The 27,967-nt window shown below is 36.6% G+C and overlaps 2 protein-coding genes across 2 annotated transcripts; both read left to right on the top strand.

The window, feature by feature from the left end:
- Positions 1–1,720: 1,720 nt before the first annotated feature.
- LOC145793296 (uncharacterized) lies at positions 1,721–2,632 on the top strand. The gene has a single exon (XM_082876089.1). The coding sequence runs from the start codon at positions 1,721–1,723 to the stop codon at positions 2,630–2,632; it is 912 nt and encodes a 303-aa protein (XP_082732215.1).
- A 1,446-nt stretch (positions 2,633–4,078) lies between these two features.
- Positions 4,079–5,002, top strand: LOC145793297 (uncharacterized). Its single transcript, XM_082876090.1, has one exon. It carries the CDS (start codon positions 4,079–4,081, stop codon positions 5,000–5,002), a length of 924 nt encoding a protein of 307 aa, XP_082732216.1.
- The last annotated feature ends 22,965 nt before the right edge of the window (positions 5,003–27,967 follow it).

Consider the following 27,967-nt stretch of genomic DNA (forward strand, 5'->3'; position numbering starts at 1 on the left):
AGAGAGAAATTATCACTAATGAAGGACTGGCTTACAAACTGGTGTGACTCGGTTGAGGAATGGGATGAAAGCATGGCTTTTGACCAGGTGAGGCAGGTGTGGTTAAGCTGCTATGGTGTACCACTGGTCTTGTGGAATAATAATACACTTTGCACAATAGGTAGTGAGTGGGGAGAGGTGATTGAAATGGATGCAGACACAATGAATATAGAGTCTCTCTACTGTGGGAAAGTCAAGATTGAGACAAGCTACATGGATTCCATTAATCATCTTCTTAATCTAGATTGCCAGAGTGTATTATATCCAGTCAGGATCTCTGAGGAACAAATCATAGTCCCAACAATAGTGAAAGAGCAATGTATCTGTCAATCTTTTCCGAGGAACAATGAAACTAGCTACAGCTCTATTGTAGATAGAGGTAGCAGACAAGGGGAATAAGATGATGAGGTGGAAATCCAGGTCGGTGCTGAGGTGGATGCAAGGGATGTGGTGGTTGCAGGGGATAAGGTGGTGGATCATGACCATACAACTGCTATAGAGGGGAAAGCATGCTTCAGGGAGGTTTCGGTGGTGGAGGAGACAGACCTGACGATGGGTGTGTCAAAGGTTGGCGCCGCACGTGAAGAAGGCTCCATAAGGAGGCTCTGCAAGGGAGTGTTAGAGGACGGTGGCGCAAGAAAGGGAGGTAAGTGTAGAGCTGATGATGGGGTGGTCACCCCTAGTTTTATTAGAAGTATGAGTGGGTCTGTTGGGCAGAAACAAGGCATTATCTTAGAGGTGGATCTAAATATGGTCTAAGAGTACTCAAGTGGGGATGGGTTGGCCCAGAGGGCTGTGTTAACAGGTTTTAGGCCAGCACTCATCCTATGATTACAACTGTTAATGGGGTGGGGCAGGCCAATCATATACACAGCAGAATGGGCTCAACCCTTATCAGCAAGAAGAGTTTGCAAGTGAGAGGTAAGGAAAATGGTAACCATAAACGGCGGAAAAAGGGAAAACATGAAATGAGGAAGAATGTTATGAAGCAAACACTCAATCTGAGGAAAGGGGCAATGTTTAGGTCTGCCATAGCTTCTATTTCCCTATCAATGGCAAGTAAATCTAGTAGAGGAGGCATACGGTTATCAGAGGCAGCAGCATCTATCCAAATTGGTAAAGTGCTAGGGCTAGATTGTGATGGCAAGGAGGAAGAGGTGATAAGTAAGCTAGAAGAACTGGAGGCCATAGATAAGGGGAAAGAAGTGAGAAGGGGTGGGGATATTCATTGAGCTACAAGCTCAGGGGGTCTTCAGTGAAAAAGCTTTCTATTATGAAGTTACTATCTTGGAATGTTAGAGGTCTTGGCAGACCAGGGAAAAGGAGAAAAATTAAACAAAGTTTGGCAGCAAGGAAAATCAACTTTGTGATGATTCAAGAAACAAAGAGATCCTCAATTACGCCTGAATTAGTAAAGTCTCTCTGGTATGATGATAATTTTGAGTATATGGAAGTGGACGCGGAAGGTAGAGCTAGAGGGCTGCTATGTATATGGAGTACTAGGGTGTTTCAACTAGAGGCTTGCTGCGGCCATCGTAACTTCATCCTACAGTCAGGTACACTTTTTTCCTCTTTTAATTGTGTGATTGTTAATGTATATGGCCCATTCGAAGTGGTCAAAATGAACGAATTATGGGTCTTTTTTGCTCGATTGAAGAATATTTTCTTGGGGCCCTAGTGTATGCAGGGTGATGTTAATGAAATAAGGAATATTGCTGAACGCATTGGGTGCTCAAGAAGAGACAGAGGAATGAAGGACCTTAATGCCATGGTAGAACAAATGCAGTTGATTGACTTGCCCATGCTTGGGAGGAAATTTACCTGGTGTAACTCACAAATTAGAGACAAATGGAGTAGAATAGATAGGTTTTTGCTTAATCATGAATGGGTACAAAACTTCAACTTCAAGTTATGGGGTCTTCCTAGATTGATTTCTGATCATTGCCCTATCCTTTTGATGGAGGATGAAAGAGATTGGGGTCCTCGTCCTTTTAGGTTTCTGAATGCTTGGACCCTTCATCCTAAGTTTGCAGGTTTAGTGGACAAATTTTGGTTAGATTTCCAGGTTGAAGGTTGGGCCGGGTATAGATGTTTCATGAAATTGAAAGCCTTAAAACACAAATTAAAAGTGTGGAATATTGAAGAGTTTGGTATGCTTGAATCTAAGCTTAAGACTACAGAAGAGGAAGCCCATGCCATAGAGTTAATAGCCGAAGAAAGAACACTTCTAGGGACTGAACAAGCTAGACAGAAGGAAATTATCAGTGAAATTTGGAGGTTAAACAAAATGGTGGAATGGACTTGGTTACAAAAGTCCAGAATTAATTGGGCATCCAAAGGAGATAAGAATACAATGTATTTTCACATTATGGCTTCTAATAGAGATAGCAGAAATTCTTTGTGTTTAGTTGTGGTGAATGGCTCATTGGTGGAAGAACCTATAGAGGTTTGGCTGGAGGTGAAGTCTCACTTCATGAATCTTTTCTCCGAATCTTGGGCTACTAGACCCTCACTATCTGGCCAGTTCAAAAATATTGGAGGTCGTCAAGCAGCGGAGATGTTGGAAGCAGATTTTACTGAAGAGGGAGTCTGATATGTTATCAAGAATAGCGATGGTAATAAACCACCTGGACCTAATGGATTTAATTTGGCCTTTTATAAGAAATGTTGGGGAGTAGTCAAATCTGAGGTCATGCAATTTTTAAGAGAATTTCATCAAAATGCCACTTTAGTGAGTGGTTTAAATAGTTCTTTATAGCTCTAATCCCAAAAGTTGATAGCCCCTCAAGCTTGAGGGATTATAGGCCAATTAGCTTCATTGGATCCATGTACAAAATTTTGGCTAAAGTCTTAGCCAATATGATGAAACAAGTGATGCTAAGGATTATTAGTGAGACTCAATCCGCTTTTCTTGGGGGAAGGAATATCCTAGATGGGATTCTCATTGCTAATGAGATAGTTGATGGGTGGAAAAAATCAAACAAGAAAGGTTTGGTGTTGAAATTAGACTTTGAGAAGGTATATGATTCAGTCAACTAGGAATTCTTATTTAATATGTTATCTAATTTTGGCTTTGGCGATAGATGGGTGAGATGGATGAGAAGTTATGTAACCTCCACAAAAGTGTCAGTTTTAGTGAATGGTTCACCTACTGAGGAATTTTACCCACAGAGAGGTCTTCGGCAAGGTGACCCATTGTCCCCTTTCCTCTTCAATATTGTGGTCGAGGGTTGAATATCTTGTTTGCTAGGGCCAAGGAAATTGGTTTGATAAATGGGGCTGCCATTGGGAATAATGGAATCACAGTAACGCATCTACAATTTGCAGATGATACAATACTGTTTTGTGAAGCTAAGTGGGTGGAAGTGGTGACCATCAAACGCATCCTAAGATGTTTTGAAATCCTTTCGAGGCTGAAAATTAACTACCATAAGAGTGTGATTGCGGGCATTGGAGTGGATGAAGTGTTGCTTCAAAGTTTTTCCTCTAAATTAAATTGTGTCCATCAGAGGTTACCTTTTAAGTACCTAGGTCTACCTCTAGGAGCTAATCCTAGTAGGTTAAGCACTTGGAAGCCAGTCTTGGACAAGTTTAAACAAAAGTTATCTACATGGAAGAGAAGGCTGCTTTCGTTTGCCGGGAGATTAACACTAACTAAGTCCTTCAGGAGTAACTTGCCTATCTATTACTTGTCTCTGTTCAAAATACCTGTGGGGGTGGCTAAAGCAATTGAGAAGATTCAAGCAAACTTTCTTTGGGGGAGATCTGACCTCAGAAGGAAAGTTCACATGGTTAGATGGGATACCGTTACCAAGAGTAAACATTTGGGAGGTTTAGGGATCAGAAGTATCATAGTTATGAATAAGTGCTTACTGCTGAAATGGTGGTGGAGGTTTTGGTCAGAGCATCATACTTTGTGGAAGGATGTTTTATGCTTTAAGTATAATATGGGGGGTGGTAGATGGCTTCCATGTATGGAAGGAAATAGCAGAAACTCAAAATTTGGTCTGATATCATTGGTGCAATTATATCTACTCCTATGCTACACAATCTGTACGTGGCAAACTCAGTCATTGAGTTGGGGAATGGTAGGAGAGCTCTTTTCTGGCTGGATAAATGGGCTGGGGAGCAAAGCTTTAAGGAGGAGTTCACCAGACTTTTTTCGCTGTCCAATGACAAAAGAGGAGTAGTGTCTAACTTTTATATCAGGAGTGGAGGGTCTCAGGTTTGGAATTTGGAATTTAGGAGAGCTCTACTGGCCTGGGAAAAGGAAGAGGTTAGGAGACTTCATTCCCTCCTTATGAATGCTCCAGCAATGAGGGTCACCAAACAAGATGCTTGGAAGTGGAAGGTTGACCCATCTGATTGGTTTTCTGTTGCATTAGTGTATAAAAATTATGAAAACTCCTTAGGTCCTATTAGGAGTATGGCAGTGGTAGTTTGGAATAATTGTGCCCCTCCTAAAGTCAAATTCTTTGGGTGGTTGGCTTGGCAAGGCAATGTGAAGACCTCTAGTTTCTTACAGAGAATCGGGATATTAGCTGCATCTACCAATGTGGACTGTGTCTTCTGTCAAAATGAGGAGGAATCTGTCAATCATATTTTGCTCTCCTGTCCATTTGTTTTGCTATTATGGTCTAATATTATGAAATGGTGGGGTTTTCAGTGGGCTATGCCAAACTCAGTGGAAGGGCTGCTGCAATGGTGGTTGCTTTGCAAAATGAAAAAGACTGAGAAGCTGCTGTGGAAGGTTGTGCCTTTAGCTGTTTTGTGGTCCACATGGAAGCATAGAAATGATTGTGTTTTTAATGGTGCCCAGCCAAATTTTGAGGAACTATGCGAGGTTGTCAAAGCTCGAATTGCTATGTGGGCCCAATCCTCCCCAGCTAAAATGAAGTTCTCTATCAATGATGCAGCCTTCAATTTGCCTCAGGTTCAATATTGTATTAGGAATGGGTGCTGAGCTAATCACCTGCTAGGTGGAACAGAGTATGTTGTTGTTGGCGTGCTGGCTGCTGCTGGGTGATTGGCTCTTGGCTGCCAAGCTATGGGCTTATTTGTTTGATGGTGTAAGAAAAAATGGTGCATGAGCTTGTGTAAGGCATGTTTGTTCTAGTTGTTATATATGTCCTGTTTCTGTACATGGAGTACATTGTAAAAACTTCATCTGTTTTTGGTCTGCTCTGCCCTGTTGCTGTTGGTTGCTTCTGGTTTGGTGCTGGTGTACTGACCTTGAAGCTTATGCAGCTTATGTGTAGGTTTTGGCCTCAGGTCTGGTGCTTGTGCATCTAAGGGTGCTTGTGTGTCTAATATGCAGCTTCTGTGCAGGATTTGGTCTCAAGGTGTTAGTTCTGGTCTGGGGCATTTGGACTGAGGCCTTGTTTGTTTCCCTAATTTTGATTGAGGATTGGTCTTGTTGGTGGTTGGTTTTGATTGTGGAACAGTCTGTTTGAGTTTGCACTGCTGAACTAATGTTTAAGGGGGTGAATCTGCACTATGCTCTGCTAGTGGTGGGGTGTAGATGGTGTGTAGGATCTGTTATGTTTGTTTCATCTGTTTTATCTATCCTATTTTTTGGGATTGTCTCTGTGAGCTGAACCTGTGGCTGATATTCTATCTGCTATGTTTTCAAATGGAGTACTGCTGGTTTTTGAAATGGTTTGTGAAATAGAGTACTGCTGCTGGTGTGCTGACTGTGAAGCTATATGGGTCATTGTGAAATGGTTATGCAGCAGCATTTGAATTGTTGCAATGGGTGTTAGGTCTGGACTGGGGCATTTAGACTGAGGCGTAGTTTGTTTTTCTGATTTTGAATGTGGACTGGTCTTGTTGGTGGTTGTTTTTTCAATGTGGAATGGTCTTGTTGAGTTTGCACTGCTGCACTAATGTTTGGAGGGGTGGTTCTCCTGTAGTTGGTGGCTGTTTTTTGGTTTTCATTTCTGTTTCTTCGGTTGGTTGCTCACCAACTCTGGGGGTGCTAGCAAATGATAGGGTGGGCTTTTTTGTGCCAACCTAGTTGGGATGATTCAGCTCATTGTAATGCTTTTGCACTTGCCTCGCTTCATTGTTAAATTTTGTCTTGTACTTTGTACTATATTTTCATCTATGAAGCTTCTTTTGTTTTGCCGATCAAAAAAAAATCAAATCACTACTAGGATTTGATTCTAGTGTTTGTCGAACTCCAAGAGCCACACACATACTTTTATCTTAGGATCTATTCTTTTCACATGTTGCATCACATTCTTTCATGGGGAATCTTCTAGAGGTTGTGCACATTGTGTTTTCAAGTAAGTGTGTCTCTTGAATATTCTTGTGTCTTGTAAGGTACAAATATGAAATTCCTTACTTGCTCCACCATATTGTTTCTATTTATTTATTTATTTTATTCAATTTTTGTTTTGTTTTGTTTTTTTTTTTTTTAGTCAGGGGGAGTTTGGTTAATCATTGCAGAGGAGTTTTTTTTTTTTTTTTAGTATGGACTTACATTGATTGCTTTTGTAAGAGAGATTGTAGTTAATTGGTTTGCATGTGGCTATACACTACTTATTTATTGCTTATTTTCTCTCATGCTATTGATTATTTCATCATCCTACCCTTGATTGTGTGGTTCATGTTCTTGATTTTGTTGATTGAGTTTCCTTTGACAATTCATGACAAAAAATGGGAGAATTTTCATGTTTATCTTTTTTAAGAGTTTTTTTTTAGTGTGCCTGCATGTTTATCCATGTTCATCTATTCATGTTTGAAAACAATATTCATATGTCTAAGGGTTAGCGCCCCACGATGGGGTCGAGGGGTAGCATCCCCGAAGAAAAAATGTAGTCAAATTGTTTGACCGCTCGAGCGGTAATTTGTGCACTCGAGCGGTGAATGGGAGTATCCAGTATCTCTGCTTGCAAACTAAACTTTTGGGAATCAAGCTTTACGGCTCAAGCAGTGAAATGTGTGCTCGAGCAGTTGGCCTAGATGTTTTGCACCGCCTTTACTCACACCACTCGAGCGGTGGAGTGTGTGCCCGAGTAGTCTTCGTGATCCTATTTACTATAAAATGTATTGTTCGCTATTTTTAGGATTTAATCTACCCAGACTTTTAGAGAGAAAGAAAAATCGAAGTGTGGTATATTGAAGAGTGTTTTATAAGTGTTTCCTTTTTCTTTTTTCTTTTTTTAAAACAGCGAAAACTTTATTGATGATCAAAATGCATCACAATTACAGCAGATAACATCAATAAAGACCCAGTTGGAGAGGATCCAACTAGACTAACAGAAGCTAGACAACACAGCAACAAAGACAAAGAATACAGTACAAACACCTTACAACCTTCTTCCTGCAATAGACCTTCTCACTTGCCTAAGATCATGCACAAAATCTTGAACTGTAAAACTATGCTCTGAGTAATATGGTCTTAACCATAATACAACTCTAACTTTTATCACTTCACATAACTTAGCCACATTAGGGACCGATGCATTAAACACAACATCATTCCTAAGCTTCCACAGGGACCACAACACTACTAGAGGTATGCCTCTCCAGATCTTACACTCCTTACTGCTGAGCCTCTCCCCATCCCACCATAGAAGTAACCCTTTAACAGTTCCAGGTAAGGTCCCTTGCATATCCTACCAATTGAGCATTTCAATCCACACAGTTGATGCAAAAAGGCAGGACACCATGACATGGTTCACAATTTCAATCTCAGCTTTGCAGAACACACACAAAGTTGATGCATTTCTTTGGAGCACACCAATTCTTTGGAGAAAAACTATTGTCTTTGATATACTCTTCCATGCTAGCCACCCAAGAAATTGGACTCTTGGAGGCAAGTATTTGACCCACACTAGTTTACAAATTCTCAAAGAAGGACTTGCAGTAGCAAAAACCCCATTATATACAGATGACACTGAGAATACCTCTGTTGATGTTGCTGACCATACCGGCCTATCAACTTGATCATCCATCAATGCAGGTGCAGTACCCAGGAGACTTTGAAGTCTTGTGGCCTCATAATCTTCCCAATCATTTAGCCTTCTTCTAAAACCAAACATCCAATTCCCTACAACCTCCTTTCTCTCATACATTGCTCTCAGTGATACCTCCTCATCCAAGGACAAAAAGAATAAGCTAGGAAATTCCTCTTTGAAACAAGTTGCATGACACCATTTATCCAGCCAAAACCTAACTCTGCTCCCATCTTCAACCTTTAACTGCCAATTGTTCATGTAAAACTGTAGAATTGGGCTATTAGGCACGGCAATATTAAGTATACCTTTCTAGACACTAGAGACCCTAGTCCTAATGCAGGAAGTGGGCACCCAATCATTAAAGTCCACCTTATATTTGCTACAAATAACCTTTCTTTACAATGCATCTTTTTTATACCCAAACCTCCACCATCATTTGATTAGTAGACAATCATTCACCACATTTACTCTTCTCAGCCCCAGTCCCCCTTGATCCACACTTTTTGACAAATCATCACATTTTACCAAGTGTATCCTTCTCCTTACTTCAGACGCCCCCTTCCAAAAAAAAAAAAAAAAAAGGAATGAAGCCTGCCATCTGTCAATCACTTTAGCTATCCTTTGAGGCAATTTAAATAAGGATAAATAATATACCAGCAATAATGCAATCACATATTTTATTAAAGTTAGCCTCCCAGTATAGGATAAAAGCTTTCCTTTCCAGCTAGCTAGTCTGCTATGAACTTTGTCCAATACTGGTTTCCAAGTTTTTTTTTTACTATTAGGATTAGCCCCAATCGGCAGACCTAAATATTGTATGGGCAGCTTCTTAATCTTGCAATTCAAACTAGATGCAAAGCTAGCTAGAGATTCATCTGAAACACCCACTCCACAAACCTGGCTCTTATGATAATTTATCCTCAGGCCAGACATAACCTCAAAACACCTTAAGATCCTTTTCAAGCTTCTGACATCCTCTTCTTCAGCCTCATAGAAAAGAATAGAATCATCTGCAAATTGCAGGTGAGACAACATCACATCATCTGCACCAATTTTCACACCATTAATAATTTCTATCTGGTATGCTCTTGTTAGCAACATATTTAGACCTTCAGCAACCAAGTTGAACAGGAAGGGGGACAGTGGGTCACCTTGTCTAAGGCCCCTTTAAGGACTAAACTCTTCAGTTGGAGAACCAATTACCAGTATTGAGATTCTAGTCATGCTAACACACTCCATAATCCATTCAATCCATCTTAAACCAAAACCAAAATTCAGGAGCATTGAGTATAAAAACCCCTAGTTGACTAAATCATAGGCCTTCTCAAAATCAAGTTTTATTATCACTCTCTTCTTCTTGGATTTCTTCCACCCATCTACCATTTCATTGGCAATCAAAACCCTATCTAGTATGTTCCTCCCCCCTATAAAGGCTTATTGGGTCTCATTAATGATATAGGGTAGCACTTTTTCTTAATCTTCTTGATAGGACCTTTGTTAGGACCTTATATACTGATCCAACTAAACTGATTGGCCTATAGTCTGTTAAGCCCACAGAATTTTCCTTTTTAGGGACAAGAATAATAAATGAGCTATTCAATCCTTTCACCAGTCTGTCATTCCTATAAAATTCCTTCATAAAATTAAGTACTTCCCCTTTCATCATCTTCCAGAATTTTTGGAAGCATAATATGTTGATCCCATCTGACCGAGGTGCCTTGTTTCCTTCATAATCCTTCACTGTTGCCAGGATTTCTGCCTCTGAAAACTCTGTTCCCAACACTTCAAAATGTGGACTACTTTGCATTGATTTGAATATGCCTCCTAACTTAGGTCTTAACACCCACTCCTCAAAATATTGCTTCTTGAAGTGCTCAAAAATTGCTATCTTCACTTGACTAGGTTCCTCAAGCACTAAACCACCAAAGGCAATAGATGTTATTTCATTTCTACATTGTCTACCCTTAGCCATCACATGGAAAAATCTGGTATTTTGATCCCCTTTCAAGTTTCAGTTCAGCCTTGATTTTTGTAACCACGTCCATTCCACCATTCTATGAAGTCTCCATACCTCTTCTCTAGTTGCTCTTCTTCTAGCTTTCTCATGTTGATCTAGCTCTCTATTCTTTGCTTGAAGATCAAGGTTATGAACTTCCTCCTCTATTGCTTTCAATTTGTTAGGCACAGACCCATACACCTCCTTGTTCCATTTCTTAAGTAGTAATTTCAAAACGTTCAGTTTTTTTCTGTAATATGAACCCAGCCCAACCATTATCCTCTGACTCCTTCCAAGCTTTAACCACAAAGGAGGAAAAATTTGGATGTAAACACCAAGCATTTAGAATCCTAAACAGCTTTGGGCCCTAATCCCTATCAACTTCTATCAAGAGTAGTGGACTGTGATCTGAGATGAGCTTAGGTGATCCCCATAATATTACCTTAAAACCCTCCATCCATCTTGGATCCACCAACACCCTATCTATCCTACTCCATTTCTCTCATTCCCTTGAATTACACTACGTGAACTTTCTTCCTAATAAAGGTAGGTCTTGTACTTCACAATTCTCAACGAACTCATTGAGCTTAGCCATCTCTCTCTCTCTCTTCTGGAGCAGCCTTTCCTTTCACCAATATGTCTAATTTCATTGAAATCCCCACACAGACACCATGGTTTAGGGAAACCCTGTTTCAGTTTAATCAAACTATCCCAGAGCTTTCTTCTACCACCCACATCATTAGGTGCATAGATATTCACTATAACACACTCAAAAGAATTAAACATTGTACCTGATAAGAGTATTAACCTTCTACTACTGTGGCAAGCAACAAGTTGAAATACCTCAGGGTCCCATATGCATAACATTCCTGCAGTTGTACCTTCAGCATCCACTGGCATGAACTCCATTCTATTCCTCACCCAAATTTCTTTGACTTCGTTTTCTGTAATAGCATGTTTTTTTGTTTCTTGAATCAACATAATATCAACATTTCTATCCTTCACCAACTTTCGTATCTTTTCCCCCTTCTCTTGCCTTCCAATTCCTCTAATATTCCAAACCAGTATCTTCATCAAAAACTTCATAAAGCTCCAATGAAAGCCCACCTCCACAAGCAACCTATGCAGTTGCCCCATCCCCCCCTCCCCCCTCCCAAGCTTCTCCCTATCCTTCTTTTCTAGTTCCATTATTTTGCTTAGAACTTCCTCTTCTATTCCATTATACTCCAGACCCAATGTTTTCCCTAAATGTACTGTTGCTTCAGCTTCATAGATTCTTCTTCCTCCATCATTCCCTTTTCTCAATAGATGTCGATAATGAGGCTGTTACAGTTGCTGCTATTAGTAGGGCATGTTTTGGAGCGGGTTTACTTGATGAAGCACCCTTATGACCATATATCCTCACAAGATCAAAGAATCCCCTTCTCTGAGGTTGATTCCAACAGTTGGCCTTTTTGCTCCATTTCTTCTTCCCTTTTAGCTTTATGTTTGCTTCACTGTTGTTGTTATTCATTTGGGCTTTCAGCTCACTTGGCTCACAAATGTTTGTCTTCCCTAACTTGACCCAATCTTGTGAACTAAAGGCCTGATTACTAAGCCCATTCTGTGAAGCAGGAAGCCCACCCAAATCATTAAGCCCCTGATGCAGATCCAACTGCACTTCTAGATTCAGTCTTGGCCGAAACAAGCTAGACCCACTTAAGCTTTTCATATAACCAAGCGTGTACACATGGTCATCATAGGTCTGACACTGTTCTATACAGCCGTAATGCAGCTCACCCACTCCTGCCCCACTCCTCTACTAGACTCTACAACTACTATTTCACTCCTCCCTTGCACTCCTTTGTCTACCTTCATTCTGTTTAGTGGTCCATTTGTCATGTCCCCTGTTGCTATGCCATCACTTTTTCCTAGCACCTTAGCTGACTCATCTGCCCTATCAACATCATCTTCTCCTTCTCTGCTTCTTTCCTCCATAGATTGATATACATGTTTATTTGCACTGTAAACATCATCCAAGTGCATATGCTTCTTACAGACACATGTCTCTTTAATTGTTTGAACGACCACCCTCTATTCTTTAGAAACTCTAACTGGGTAGATCACTCCTTTACACTCCATATTTATCACTTTATTGATTGGCTCCATGCACTTAGTGGAGATCTTCATCTTTCCACAGGTGAACGATTGTAGCTGCCATAACTCTTCATCAGTGCAGATAATCTCCCCCCTTCATAAGTGTTTTCTTGATGATTTGAGAGTGATTAACGAATCTATGAGCTTCATATATTGATTTCATCAGGGGGTTGTTTTTACTGTTACGTTCACAATAGAGAGAGGTATTCTTTGGTGAATTCCAAGAAATTTGAGCTTGAAGTTTTGGTGGATTCTGGAGTAACTCATCAGTGTTGTAGATTCAATGTTAGGCAAGACAATTCCGAGGTGAAAACGATGGTGGAAGAGGCACATCGGGGTCAGTTCAATTCGAGTGTGGATTTGCTAGGTAATTGAGGATACACATTTGTAATTTTTGTTTGTCTTCTTAGTGGATTGTTTGTGGTTTTGGTTCGTGATTTTTTTATCACAATTGAAGGGGCTCAAATTTTTTTTTTTCATGTTAAATCATTGCGTCTTTGTGTTATTGATTGTTTGATTGTGATTGATATTCACTATTTAAAATGAAAACATAATCACGAATCAATATATCAGAAATTTTAGATTTTTCATTATGGATTTATATATGTAATGCAATATAAGCATGGTTTTGACTCGTTGGTTATCAGTTAATCATAGGAATCTATAACGTGCATCCTTTAAAACAGTGTACATAGAAAGAATAATTTTTTTGTGGTGTGTTACCATATTTTTTGATGAAGTTATGAATAGTGAATTTATAGTGCGCATCCTAAAGTTAGAAATGATAATGTTATGATACTTTGTAATTTTTATTATGACATTTTATAATGAAAAAAAGTTATAAAATTTATAGTGAATTTTTTTTTACATTTTGTATTTAAATTATAAAATTTCATAAAAAAAAAAAATTATGAAAGACAGTATGTACATTTTTTAAAATGCACATTATAGCATCATCCAATAATCATTTATGGTTACATAACATGAAGAGTGCTATACAAAATGTTATCAAATTGAATGGAATGTCTCATCATAATTTCATACGTTTCCATTATCAAAAACCGTGATCAATATTTTTTTTTTCATTGTACTCGAATCTGACCATTCAAAAAAGTGTGTTTGCAACAAGGTTTTGACGTGGTGTTCTAGGTGTGTTTTGATTAGTAGGGCTGAAATTTATAATTTTATATTAAGTGATTGTAGAATATGAAAGATATGGCGGTTTGTGATGGGCTAGGGTATGGTCACGTGGTACCTTAAGACCAATCAATAAATTTTCATTGATTCATTAGTGGGTATGTATAACTATCGCAGAGTAATTACTGTTGTGCAGTTAATGAAACTCAATTTAAATTTTATTTTGATAACTTAAATTATTTATTTTTTAATATGCATCGAATAAATTATATTTGTAAATAGTAATGTTGTATGCACAAAAAACTTACACACATAATGAACACATGAAAATGATATCCACACATCCGAGACCCACCCACATATGGCAGTTTGTGTGTATTCTGTGTATAAATTTTTTATGTAAATAATATTTTTGATTTGTAAAAGGAATTGCAAGTCCTAATTCACACAAGTGAGGACAAGAGAAGGGTGGTGGAGGCTTAAAGTACTCTGCACAATTAGCCCCTGACTGACAAGGTGAGGCCGGTGTAGAATTAATTAGTTAATAAATACAGATAATGACACATCTTAGGTGTGTGTTTATGGAGAAACAATAAATATGGAGAAATTGCAAAGAAACTCATGGTATGCTGAGGCAACTTAGATTTTAAAAAAAAAACAAAAACAAAACATTGCAGTCGGTTCTTTAAGAATCTTATCTTGTTAATGTCTGGCGCCACTATTAAACTGTGTTTGTTTAGTTGGAAGATTTGATAAGAAATTTAGAAAGGAAAAAGAAAAGGAATAGTGAAATGAAAAAAAAATATATACTTACATGTCACCCAATTTAATATACGTTTTTCTTTTCCCTTTCCAAATCGCCCAAATCCATCAAGTAAACACAATCTTAGTGAATCTTTGATATAAAACTGGATCCAAGTCAAGAATTTAGCCCTACCTTTGCTTCTTTTCTCCTTTTTCTCAATTTCTATTTCTTTATTTATTTTTATAATGGTTAACAAAGATTTTAAAACCACTAATGCATTCAGAAAAAAATATATATATATAAACAACACTAATACTACACATTCAGAATTTTTTTCCCAAGTTTTGTTTAGGAATATCAATGTTGTGGTTCATAGATTCATTGTGTATAAACTCACAAAACACTCCTTACATCTAAATCACACATAACAATTCTCAGACCATTTTTTGATAAATATTTTGAGAACATAGCATTAATGTCTAAACAAAGTTCCAAAAGTTTAAATGTGAGGGTTGGTGGAATTGCAGCATGCAGGTTCTGTGCTGGCTGCTACTCGTATTTGCTGCCATATTCATTCACGTTTTTGTTCAAAAAGAGAGTCAACTCTCAAAACTTTGGGACTATACTGGCAGCAAGGCCGGCCCAACACTCCTTAGGGCCTAAAGCTCCAAAAGGTATAATTTTCAGTCAGTCCTATTAATTAAACTTATTTACTTATAAATCCTAAATGAAAATTTTATAAAAATATAAGTCCTGTGAATGAGAAATTTATTAAGGTAACTTATTTGCTTTTGTTTTTGTTTTTGTTTATGTGTAGTTGTGATTTTTATTTGTTAGATTAATAAATTTTTCAATGTAGCACTACAAGAAATAACATCTTTGCCAACAAAAAAATTAATCTCTAAAAATCCATTTTTAGTCGGCAAAAGTTATCCGCGACCAATCTTTTTCATCGCTACTTTGGTCGCCAATTGAGGGTCGGCAAAAGTAATTTGCGACCAAAATTTATCATTCTTATACTTCCACGAAACTTATTGGTAAATGAGTGTTTCCCGTTGCACTGACTCATAACTAACTTATAACTACCTCTTATCTTGAATGCAACTTTTAACATTTAAATAATTGCTGATAAAAAGCATTGAAATAAATTTTTTTATTTACATTATAATATTTATTTTATGAAAAATTTTACTTTCTTGCATATTTATATTGATAATGAAGATAAAGAGTAAATTACATTAATAGTTCATGCATTTTGCCCATTTTGTAAATTTGATCCCTGTATTTTCAATTGACTCGATTTTGACTCTTAATTTTAAATTTTGTGTCAATTTAGTCCAATTCATAACTCCGTCAAGGTTTTTGACAAAAAATGACAACTGAATTAGTTGAGATTAACTTGCTGAATTGAACAAGTTGTAGATTTACGCCTAAAAGTATAACAGTTGCCACATATGTCCATATTTTGCATAAAAAATTGATAAAAATTGTAATCAATAAGATTAAATTGAGACAAAATTATAAATTAAGAATCAAAATCAAACTAATTTAAATTATTAAAACTAAAATAACACATACTAAAATATAGGGACTATCGATGTGATTTTCCCTTAAGATAAAGTTTTACCCTTATTATTGAGGGCATTTAAACAATGTGAGTTTTTATTTTGTTAGATTTTTCTTGCTAGACATTTGGGAGAGAGTGATGGAATGTTGATTGTGAGATATAATAGAGATGTTAGATAATTAATTTATATTTATCCCAGTAGGTAAACAGTAGAAGTGATTTATCTTTTGAGGAGAATAATAAAAAAGTATAGAGAGAAAAAAAAAAAAGAGAGAGACATTCATATGATTTTTATCGATATTGAGAAAATTTATGATAGAGTGCCTTGGAATATAATATGGTGGGTGTTAGAAAAGAAAGGAATGACAAAAGGCTATATTGATGTGATTATGGATATGTATGAAGGTGTAGTGACTACTATTAGATCGTCGGCTAGAGAGACAATTAAATTTCCAATTACTATGGGGTTACACCAAGAATCAACCTTAAGTCCTTATCTTTTTACTTTAATTGTGGATGAGTTGACAAGAAATATTTAGGATGATGTGCAATGGTGTATGCTTTTTGCAGATGATATCGTGTTAGTGGATAAGACTAGAAAATGAGTTAACATTAAGTTGGACACTTAGAGAGAAACACTTAAATCTGAAGGATTTAGTATGAGTAGAACTAAGACAGAGTACATGAAGTATAATTTTAGTAATAGTAACAATGGAAATAGAGGAAAAGTGAATAGAGAGAACCAATAACTACCTAAGAGTGAACATTTTCGTTATTTAGGATCGATTATCACAACGGCTGGAGAGGTTGTAGAAGATTTGGTCCATAGAATTAAGGCGGGGTGGCTTATGTAGAGGAGTGCGTCTAAGATACTATGCGATAAACAATTACCCACTAGATTAAAAGGAAAGTTCTATAGAACAGCTATTAGACCAGGGAAGTTGTATGAGACGGAATATTGGGCAACTAAGAAACAACATGTAGATAAGATGAGTGTTGCTAATTTTTATCTGTTAGATTAATAAATTTATCAATGTAGCCTGAAAATTTATCATTCTTATACTTGAACAAAACTTATTGATAAATAAGTTTTTTCCATCGCACTAACTCATAACTACCTCTTATCTTAAATGCAGCTTTTAACATTTAAATAATTGCTGATAAAAAACATTTAAATAATTTTTTTATTTACATTATAATATTTATTTTATGAAAAATTTTACTTTCTTGCATATTTATATTGATAATTAAGATACAAAGTAAATTACATTAACAGTTCATACGTTTTGCCAATTTTGTAATTTCGGTCCATATATTTTTAATTGACTCGATTTTGACTCTTAATTTTAAATTTTGTGTCAATTTAGTCCAATTCATAACTCCGTCAGGCTTTTTGACAAAAAATGATAACTAAATTAGTTGCGATTCACTTGCTGAATTGAACAAGTTTATAGATTTACCCCTAAAAGTATAACAGTTGCCACTTGTGTCCATATTTTGCTTAAAAAACTAATAAAAAATGTAATCAATAGGACTAAATTAAGACAAAATTATAAGTTAAGAATCAAAATCAAACTGATTGAAATTATTGAACCTAAAATAACACATATCAAAATATAGGGAATATCAATGTGATTTTCCCTTAAGATAATGTTTTACCCTTACTATTGAGGGCATTTAAACAACGTGAGTTTTTATTTTGTTAGATTTTTCTTGCTAGACATTTGGGAGAGAGTGATGGAATATCGATTGTGAGATATAATAAAGGTGTCAGTTAATCAATTTGGATTTATCTCCTGTAGGTAAACAATGGAAGTGATCTATCTTTTGAGGAGAATAATAGAAAAGTATAGAGAGAAGAAAAGAAACATTCATATGATTTTTTTCGATATTGAGAAAGTTTATAATAGAGTGCCTTGGGATATAATCTGGTGGGTGTTAGAGAAGAAAGGGATGACAAAAGGTTACATTGATGTGATTAGGAACATGTCTGAAGGTGTAGTGACCACTATTAGATTGTCAGCTAGAGAGACAATTAAATTTCCAATTACAGTGTGGTTACACCAAGGATCAACCTTAAGTCCTTATCTTTTTGCTTTAGTTGTGAATGAGTTGATGAGAAATATTGAGGATGATATGCCATGGTATATGCTTTTTGTAGATGATATCGTGTTAGTGGATAAGACTAGAGAATGAGTTAATAGTAAGTTAGAGACTTAGAGAGAAACACTTAAATCTGACGGATTTAGGATAAGCAGAACTAAGATAGAGTACATGAAATATAATTTTAGTAATAGTAACAATGGAAACAGAGAAAAGTGAATATAGAGAACTTACCTAAGAGTGAACATTTTCATTATTTAGGATCAATTATCACAACGGCTGGAGAGGTTGTAGAAGATTTGGTCCATAGAATTAAGGCGGGGTGGCTTATGTAGAGGAGTGCATCTGAGGTACTATGCGATAAAAAATTACTCACTAGATTAAATGGAAAGTTCTATAGAACAATTATTAGACCAGCTTTTATATGAGATGGAATGTTGGGCAAGTAAGAAACAACATGTAGATAAGATGAGTGTTGCTGAAATGATGATGCTAAGGTGGATGTATGGCAAGATTAGAAAAAATAGAGTTATGAATGAGTATATTCGTGAATGCGTATGAGTAGCACCGATAGAAAATAAATTGAGAGAGAATAGATTGAGATAGTTTGGTTATATACAACGAAGACCAACAGAAGCAGTAGTGAAGAGATGCGCTACGGTGACAGTATATTCTATCTAGTCTGAGGACAATTTCTTACTGTATGGCCCATCTTACCACATCTATAACAAGCTCCAGAAATTTGATAACAAATTCCTCAGTGCTTTTTCCCACACTCTTAACAAGTCGGTGCAAAACCGTTTCTTTGAGCGAGTTCATCTTGGATGGATGGTTCTGACTTCAATTTCTTATTTTTTGAAAATTCTTTATTCTCATCAGTGCTTTGTCTCTTTCCTTTCCATTCATAAGATCGGTTCATGTTAGCTTTAGACATCAATGCTCGGTCTAGTGCATCAACATATATTGTTAATTTTAACACATTAACTTTCTCTTAGATCGAGTTTTGAAGTCCTCCTTTGAATTTTCTTGTTTTCTTATAATCTGTATCAACCGTGTGACATGTAAATCTTGCTAGTTCAGTAAACTGAGATTCATATTCGGCCACCGTTCGATTACCTTACTTTAGCCCTTCAAATTCAAAAACCTTCTGATTTCGGACACATTGCAGAAAGTATTTTTCATAGAAGATTTTCAAAAATTTGGCCCAAGTGATATTTTTGTTGTCATCTCTAACCACTATCCACCATCGTCTAGTATCATCTTCCAAGGTAAATACGGCTAGTAGAATTTTTTGTGCTTCAATGCACGGGAAGACTTCAAATAATTTTTCGAATCCGAGAACCCATGCCTCGGCTTTCAAATGGTCAACTCCTTTATGGAACAATGGTGATTTCATTTTCTTTAACTCTGTTGTCAAAGCTATTGTTCAATCATCCACTTGATGTTCCTACACAGGTCACGGCAGAGGTTCTTGCCGTAATGGTTGTTGTTGCTGTTGTCTTAAAGCCTCTGCCATTTGTTGTACCATTCTTTCCAGTCTATCAAATCGGGCTGTGGAAGATTCTTCCAACTCATCTGCCTTTGTTCTCACCATGTTCTGTATGAATTCATATTATGACAAGTACATAAATATGCACATAGGCATATTTGCACATAAGCACATATTCTCACATTCATATTTCACATATCTTGGGTGCATAATTAAATATGTACTTGACAGATGATTGCATACAGAACGCTTATCAAATAAATGCACACCTAACAGATGAATGCAATCCTCAATTCCATTCTACAAACTCTTATTGCTCAAATGGACGTGTGTATGAGGTATAACTTGTGCTCTGATACCACTTTGTCATGACCCAAACCCATCCCTAGAGGTTTAGGCCGTAACCGGCCAGTAATCCCAGATTACCCAACCTCAAAGACAGAATTAACAAAAATATTTAATTAGTAATAGGGCCTGAAGTAGAAGCAGATTATAAAATTTGTCCATTGGGCTGTGTATACATGCTATAAACAGAAACATACAAAACATACGTCACATCATATCATAATATTTACAACATTCATTATATATACATAACCCAAGATCAAAACTATTGCATAGCAACTAGACAAAACCAAAGCTTCTCAACCTTAGCCAAAACAACACTAAAGCCTCGACGCTGAGGCACAACTCGGGGTGGCTTCACAAAAAGGTTGACTCCAAATCGGTCTCTAATGCTAAACTTCTTGATGCTCACCTACAAACATATATATAAATGGAGTGAGATAGAAACCAAATGCGTAATCTCAATGTAAGGGGTTAAATGAATGAGTTCCATAACTTATCAAAACAATATAAAGTTCTTGACATAATTGAAGCTTGTTTCGAAACATGTAATAACAAATACAGTTAATCAAACCTTCCATAACTTGACACATAGCGAAGTGCCTGAACACCTTATTTACCTTATCAAAATACCATGCAGAACATTCATATAGAATGACTTATCGGAATACCCATATTGGTGACTCATGCAGAACATCTCACTTTGACGACTTATACAAAACATCACATCTGATGACTTATACAAAATGCGGAACATCACATTGATGACTTATATAGAATGTGGAATATCATAATGATGCCTTATACAGAATGCGGAACAACATTTTGATGACTTATAGATTTGATGAGCTCATTCAGAACGTCTTTTACGTGTAGATACCATACAGAACAATTACAATCGAATGCATACAGAACGTCAATTATGTATAGATTACCTACAAAATGATTACTATCGAAGTCATGCAAAAGAATCATGACGAATCGACATCATACAAAACATTTACAATGGTTCAATAACTTAAACAAAACATCACTTACAAATCATATACAAATTAGTAGTTACCGAATGATCAAAGCATAATTCATAATTGTTGTTCAAAAGGAAACTAATTCATTCCTAGCAAATCTCATTTTCAAAAAATTGATCACATTTTATACAATTCGGAGTTTCAAAGCATAACTTAGTGTCTCAAAGAACTTATTCGAAAATCTTGTCATATCTCATAACTTGTACCAAGTATAGGTTTCATAAACTATCTTATAGCAAAACTAATTTCAAAGCAGTTCCTTTTTGGAAAAGCTTATCCATGTGTATTTCGTTATTTTGAATTGAAATTTCGTAACAAGACTATTAGTTTGTTTTGTTGTAATTGTACGCCCTAGAGGCTTATATTTTGTTTGGACACCTAGTTCATTGAACTGTAATACAAATTCAGAACATTATGGGAATGTATATGGTGAAATGTAACCTCTTATCTCTTAGTTCAGTGAGAAGGTGGACTTTTTGGGTATATTGTTGTATTTGTTTGGGCATATTCTTGTGAAAAATTTCAGGGCGTTACAAATTGGTATCAGAGCTTTAGGTTCGAATACCTTAGGCTCGTGGGAAGTGACTTTTGTCACAATGGGATTCCTAGGCTAGGATAGGATGTTTACGTGCCTTGTGTACCTTATGTATATATGTGGTTATATGTGTATGGGGTTAACTTCTGAGATATAGCTTTTATTCGTTGCACTCATCGAGATCCTTTTAGGAAGGCATCTGATCAATGCTTTTTCCACTTGGAGGTCCTTGATTGCCATGGGACTGGCTAGTATCTTAGGAGGGTAGCTTGTATGTGCTTTATGTGATTGCATGATTATGTGGATTGTAAAAGTAGATATTTGTGGAAATGCTTGTTTGGATGGTGTGTAGAGCATGAAAATCATGAGCGGGAACCTTGATGTGTTACATGGGTTAGGTGTTAGCATTGGTGATGAGTTGGCATAGGTTTGCCCTGGTGGTGGTTGGTATGTCTTGAGAGGCAGTAATACTTTCGAATCCTTTGTGGCAGTGTAAGTGGTTATGGCACAGTAGGGATTATAGTGGGTGCACACAGAATTTTTTTAGAAAGTGAGTTAAATGTAGAGTTTTGAGGTAAATTAGATAGTGGAGAATAAATGAAAAAGGTTGTAATTGTGGTGTTGAATCTCTGGTAGTGGAGATGGTGACTTGAGGGTTGGTGATTTGTTATTAACGATTGAGATATTGAGTGCTAGCATTGGTTGCTCTCTAGAAATTATGGTCTAGTGCATAAGTAATTGGTCTTGATGCTTGATTATTGGAGTGCTTGAGTAGTGTAGTTATTATATCGGGGGTCGTGATGGCATAATAAATGTTCTTAGAAGAATCTCTTGGAGTTAACTTGGGAGGCTATTATGGTTCAATGGAGCGTGTGACTAAAGTGTGTTGGATTGATCGATGAAGTCGGATCGGTGTGTCCTCATGCAAATCTGTGCCTGATGGTTTGAGAATCATTGATGTTAATTCTTTGGTGGTTGCTTTTGACTATGAGATAAAAGCTTCGTAATGGCTAAAGGTGTACGTAAGTATTTCAATTGGGTTTAGAAGTGTTTGTGATGACATAGCTTCTAATATTGAGGTAAAGACAAACTTTGGTGCCTATATCTCATCTACGAGGTTGAGTTATGCTAAGTTAGTCACTAGTTGGGATGTAAATGTGGAGATTTCCTCAAGTAAGGATTATCTTAAATTTTCTTTTGGGAGTTTAAGTTTTTGACTTAGTTATCCGTTATACTTTGGACGTGGAGGAAATTTTAGGGTGCTAGTGGGTCCGTATAGTGTTACCAATGTGCTTGGTGTTGTGTTTACCCGGTTTTGTGTTTACCCCATCTTGAATGTTTGGAGTTAGCTCCAATTCAAGGGTAATTGGTTTCCCTTGGTAAAAGAGGACGATATATTCCTTACCTTTGGTTTTAATTAAGAGCATTTGTTGGTGATGGTATTTTGTATCTCTCTTAGTTAGACTATTTCCTTGGAGGAAAGAGCTAGTGTGGAGGATGTTTTTGTTGCTGTTTTTAGTTTGAAACTTATTCTTGGGTGACTTGGATGTGCCTTACTCTTGTGGGAATGCTAGTGGTGTCTCCAGAATGAATGGTTGGAATATGCCTTGCGATCATTACTTTTGGAAATCTTATATAGGAATGGTTTGACTATTGGCTTCAGGAAGACTTTTGAGGTTGAATATGACAGTGTGATGGTTGGTTGATACATAAATAAAATAAATTAAACTTGTGAAGTGCCTACTTGATAGGAGATAGGAACTGTTAATTGGCCTAATGGATTGTATCGTTGCTTAGTGTTATGTGGATGGTGTTATCGGGTTATTGCTTAGTATAGGTTGGGCATTGTGAATCACCGTAGTACTAGTGTAGTGTTGTGTGCTAATTTTGGGGTAGGCTCCATGGTGTGTTGGGTTTAAGGAGTAGGTATTGATGTGAGTTAGCTCGATGACTTGGGGTGTTGAAGTATGGTTTAGTTGTATACCTAGTCGTGAAAGAGCCCAGAATGAACTTAGAACGTATTATTGGAAGTTTTTAGTGAACACCACGTAGGAGTAAAAATAGTTAAGTTGATGTTGATAGGTTGTGGAGGTTATTGGTAGTTATTGGTATTAAGTTTATTAACTGTCGTGTGAAAAGGAGTTGGTGGGTGAGTATTCTTCGTGAAAATTGTGATTGGTCTACTGCTAGTGATTGGTGTTAATTCTTAGAATCACTCTTACCTAAAGGATAGAAACGGCGAATATGAGAAGTATACGTGAGTATTTTGGGTTAAGTTTGGTGTGTGTGACGACGGTGTTTTCATGCAATTGAAATGAGAGTTATTTTGCAGCCCTTACCCTTTAGTTAAACAAAAAAAAAAAAAGAAGAAGAAGAAGAAGAAAAAAAATGGGGGGGAGAGGGGTTTCGTATCCTTGGAGTAAGAGCTGTGAACTCCTTATATTGATCCTATGTTTTGCTATAAGAGTCGTGAGAAATTGTGTTGTTGGTAGGTTGATCGAATACGATTATTGGGTTTACTTTGAATGTATTTGACCTTTAGTGGTAAATGGTTTTCTTAATTAGAAGATATAGTTATGCCTACTAGAGAGTGATCCCTTATTTTAAATTTATTCCATAACGCTTTGTGATGGTGTCATCTTATAAGAAGTTATTAGGTGGACTCCTTGTCAGGAAATAAAATGGTGCGAAGCGCCGTTGTAATTTGGTTGGTTATGGAAATTATGTAGGAGTGACTATTATTGACCTAGAAATTCTTTAAACTGAATGAGTATTTGCTAGTGTATCCTTTCTTCTTGAGTTATATAGGCTTTTAATGAAAGGTTTGATATAATGGTTGATGTTATTGTTTTGTGACTAGAGTAATTGTGAAAAGTATATTTTAATTTCATTGGGTAAGTCGCGGTGAATGACCTTCTGAGTTAAACTATTTTCAGGGGTGGAACAGCTGTAATAGTGATTGGATTGAAGTACTGAAAGTACGATCTTGTTAGAACTTTGTATTAGAGGCATAGTACCATCATTAACGGTGTGAATGTTTGTTATGGAGTAAGTCTGCATTACAAAAGGCGTTGAATTTGGGTTTGACCTCCTAGGACATTATAGTCTTATTATGGTGTGGAGCCGTATTTTAATTTTGGAAGTGAATACCATGGCATTGACTGTAAGGAATGCAGTGTGTTGTGTAAGCATAAGTAGGTGATTTTTTTCTTACGTGGTGTGTTGGTTATTATTGTGGCATTAAGAGAGAGATTGGCAGGGAATCACCTCAGAACGTATTTAAATTTTAGAAATGAGGTGGGTGAATGGAAATTGATTGTTTGATGAGCATGTGTGTCATCCAAGGGAGTGACAAGTTATGCTAATAGCTTGGTACTTGTTTTAACTGATTATGTGTGACGCCAAAATGGGGTTGGTTGTGAAGAATGTGATGCAAATATAGAATAAATAAAGAGTAATTGGTTGATTATGGTAGAGGTTGTAAATTGGATGTGACTTCCCCAAACTCATAATGTTTAGTCTATTTGTGTGGTTATTGTTTGAATAACTATATTGAGATTGTGGCATCACTATGGTGATGGGATTATTGGATAGGTGACGGTTCAAAGTCACCAGTCGAAATATGCTAGAAAATCGAGTTGGGAACAGAGTTCTCCCATTGAGCATGATCTTGTTTTTACTGAAATTGGGAAAATATTATGATGGATGAACCAGCTAGAAAATATGAAACAATTATGAACAATGCATATTGAGTTTTATGGTGTGTATGATTCTTAATAACCTTAACATGAATAAATATATCTTTTCTTAAAACCCAGTTCTTTTACAAATCATTTGTATGTATTTGAAACATTTTCATATAAAGTCTTGTACCGTAAATGATCTCTTTTTAAAATTCAAAGATTAGAAAATATATTTTCGGATGTTCTTTCCTTTTTGGTTATTAAATATTTAAAATCACAAGTGAGTAATGAGAAGACATAATACCAGTTGTGTTGCAAGCACGAGGTTAGAGGTGCTTGGTTTCGTAGAGTTGAGCTTTGTTGAAGGCCATGATTGGCGGATAAAACATTTATTAAAATCGTTTCTCCTTATGAAGAGGGATTGAGGACTTGGGTTGTAATGTAAGGCCATTGTTTGGAAATTTGTTGCCGAGAGACCGATAGTTGTTTCTTGGGGTGTGAATGTAAGGTGAGAGCTCTATCTCCTAAGGTTCTACGTGGTTAGAGAACTGAGAATTAATTCCTTGAGGTTAAGTTTGTTTGAGATACGACTGTAGGGCACGTTAGGGAGGCCTTTGCTCGACTTCTTATCTCAAAGAATTGATGAAATTCTTGTGGCTAGTTAAATATAATCACATGAATAAAAAGGGGGTTTACCACTTAGGAATTGTCATTCGTATTATTTGGGTGTTATTAGAATATCAGTGTGGGACCAAAATATGGAAGTTTTCTTTAATTTTCGAGTTAGATTTTTTGTGTAGTGAACGTAAACCAAATTGGGAGTTCTTCTGGTTCGACTCGTGAAATTCATTGCATTGGGAGACTCTTCTACAGACTTGTGATTGGGTAAAAATTGTTCATGATTAGCTAATGTAAGTGTAAATTTCTATATCTGCTCCATTTTTGGTTGTTCGAAACTCGTATTCTTGAATTGTCTAATTTCGGGGACGAAATCTCTTAACATGGGGAGATTGTAATGACTCAGATTTTTAATTCATATTAGATTGGTATTGATGGGTTGGCAAGTGAACTTTAAGTCTTATAATTGATGATTCTTGGGTGATGTTTGGAACCTTGATTGAAGCCTTAACAAAGTGTTTGGGCAAGATTAGATCAAAAGCCCCAAATTTGAGTTTTTGTTTTTGACCAGCCTTCACTCTTTTGCCCTTTTCTTTTTCCATACTTTGAATTTGGATGTGAGACTAGAACCATTGGAAAGCTTGTTTCCGGGGCTTCGATTTGAATATAAGAACGACCTAAAACGGAGTCCGAACGAGAGAGTTATACCTGTTTGAATTCTTAGTGTCTTTGTTGGTTTTCAATAGGGTCGACACCAGCCTGGGAAGGACCGACCCTCTTATGTTAACGAATTTCTGTGTTGGCTGCTGGAAAATAGGGTGACCCCCTCTTGTCTAAGGGTCGACCCCCCTTACTTGTTGCCAAATTGTCTTTCTACCTAAAAGGTCGACCCCCTTGCCCGAAGGGTCGACCCCTGCGAGTTTTTCTCAGGATTTTGGGCTTCGAATGGGCCGTATTTTTGGGGGGTTTTTGGACTTATCCTTTTCATTGACCTTAAGGTTATCATCTAATACGATAAATAGACCCAAACCCCACCTCTCTCATGATTTTCTCCTCTTTTTCTTCTCAAAACCGAGAGTCTCTCTCTTTCTCTCAAAAACTCACTTTTTCCATTTTAATCCTTAGATCTACACTCTTATAGGTGTCTTCTCACCTTGATCCTTTGAGATAACTTGAAGATCTTGTCAAGGGCTCTCTATTGGTCCGAGAAGTTCGTGGCTTCGTCAACCTTGAGTATTTTGGGTTTTCTTCCTCACGACTTGAGGTAGGGACACTTTTACCTTAGTATTTCTTTGTTTTGAAGGGATTTTATGGTATAGTTGTGATTTGTGAATTAATTGGAGAGTATTGTTGGATCAATCTCATGTTTTACACAAATAAACCATTTTACTTGACTCTTGCTTGAGATTTTTTTTACTCTCTCTTTTCAAAACATATATATAAATGTTATTACAAGCCATATATATAATAAAGGAGAAAAACCCCCAAATTTGGTAAAAACCCTAGATTCTCCACTTGAGTTAAAAACACCACATTGAATGGGGAATTTCCTTGATTCATGAAATATTGTGAAATAAAACAGATGAAGGATGTGGATGTTGATATAGTAAATGAATTGTGGCTTGAAGGTTATTTGTTTTCTTCAAATCTTGTGTTATATTTAACTCTTGTGTAATGTTGGATGGTTGTTGATGGAATAAAATATGAATGAATTGTTAATTGTGTATGAGTCCGGGTAAGAGTCGGTTTTCCAAGTGTGGTGTTGTGTTGGTACCCGCGCGGGGAGTTTAAAAAGGTGTCCAAATGCCTTGTCTAGACTTATTGCTGGACGAATGTGGAAAAAATATTTTTGGGTGTCCACACAGCATAGTTCTAAATCGCGGTATCAGGTAACGTAACGGTATCGATCGCGGAGTATTGGTATCGGTGGTATCGGTAGTATCGACCGGTACGTATCGGATATCGGGCGTCGCGGCTGTGAAATTTTAAAAGTCATTAGCAATCCTCTAAAACTCAATTTTATGCATCTTTTTGACTCTTTTAATCTTAATTTATCACATTTTAATCAAAATTTTGATATGTAGAGGCACTTTTGACTCATTTTCAACTAAATGATATGTATTTATTTTAGTCTCAAGCTTTTATTTGGCATATATGTTAAACTTTTAATATAAAATTAATGTGGAAATATTTTTTTACTTATTTTCAACAATGAAATACTTCCACATGCACAACAAATTAATAAGAGAAAGAGGGACGTGAAAATAAATCATTCGCTTCAGTCATAATCGCATATAAACAATCCACTACAAATCAACAACTCTAAAACTTAGTAATGAAAAGAATTATGTGATGGTACAGAAGAATCTCCATATCTCACATCACTTTGATCATCACTATGAATTGGTTGGCGTATTTCTCCATATTGATATTTCTGGTAGTAGTTATTGAAAGTGCATTAATCATAATTACTGTTGTTCCTGCCACTGCTACTTAAAAATAAAAAATCTAAAATATTAAACCTCGTTTTAAAAAAAATTTGAACAATCAAACTGTTGACAGACAAAAGTTTTGAAAACTAT

This window comes from Camellia sinensis, chromosome 6 (genome assembly GCF_055761805.1).
Source record: "Camellia sinensis isolate YWXY chromosome 6, ASM5576180v1, whole genome shotgun sequence".
Taxonomy (NCBI): Eukaryota; Viridiplantae; Streptophyta; class Magnoliopsida; order Ericales; family Theaceae; genus Camellia; species Camellia sinensis.

Coding starts and splice junctions, on each gene's coding strand:
- LOC145793296 (XM_082876089.1), top strand. CDS start 1,721: ATGCAGGGTGATGTTAATGAAATAAGGAATATTGCTGAACGCATTGGG.
- LOC145793297 (XM_082876090.1), top strand. CDS start 4,079: ATGCTACACAATCTGTACGTGGCAAACTCAGTCATTGAGTTGGGGAAT.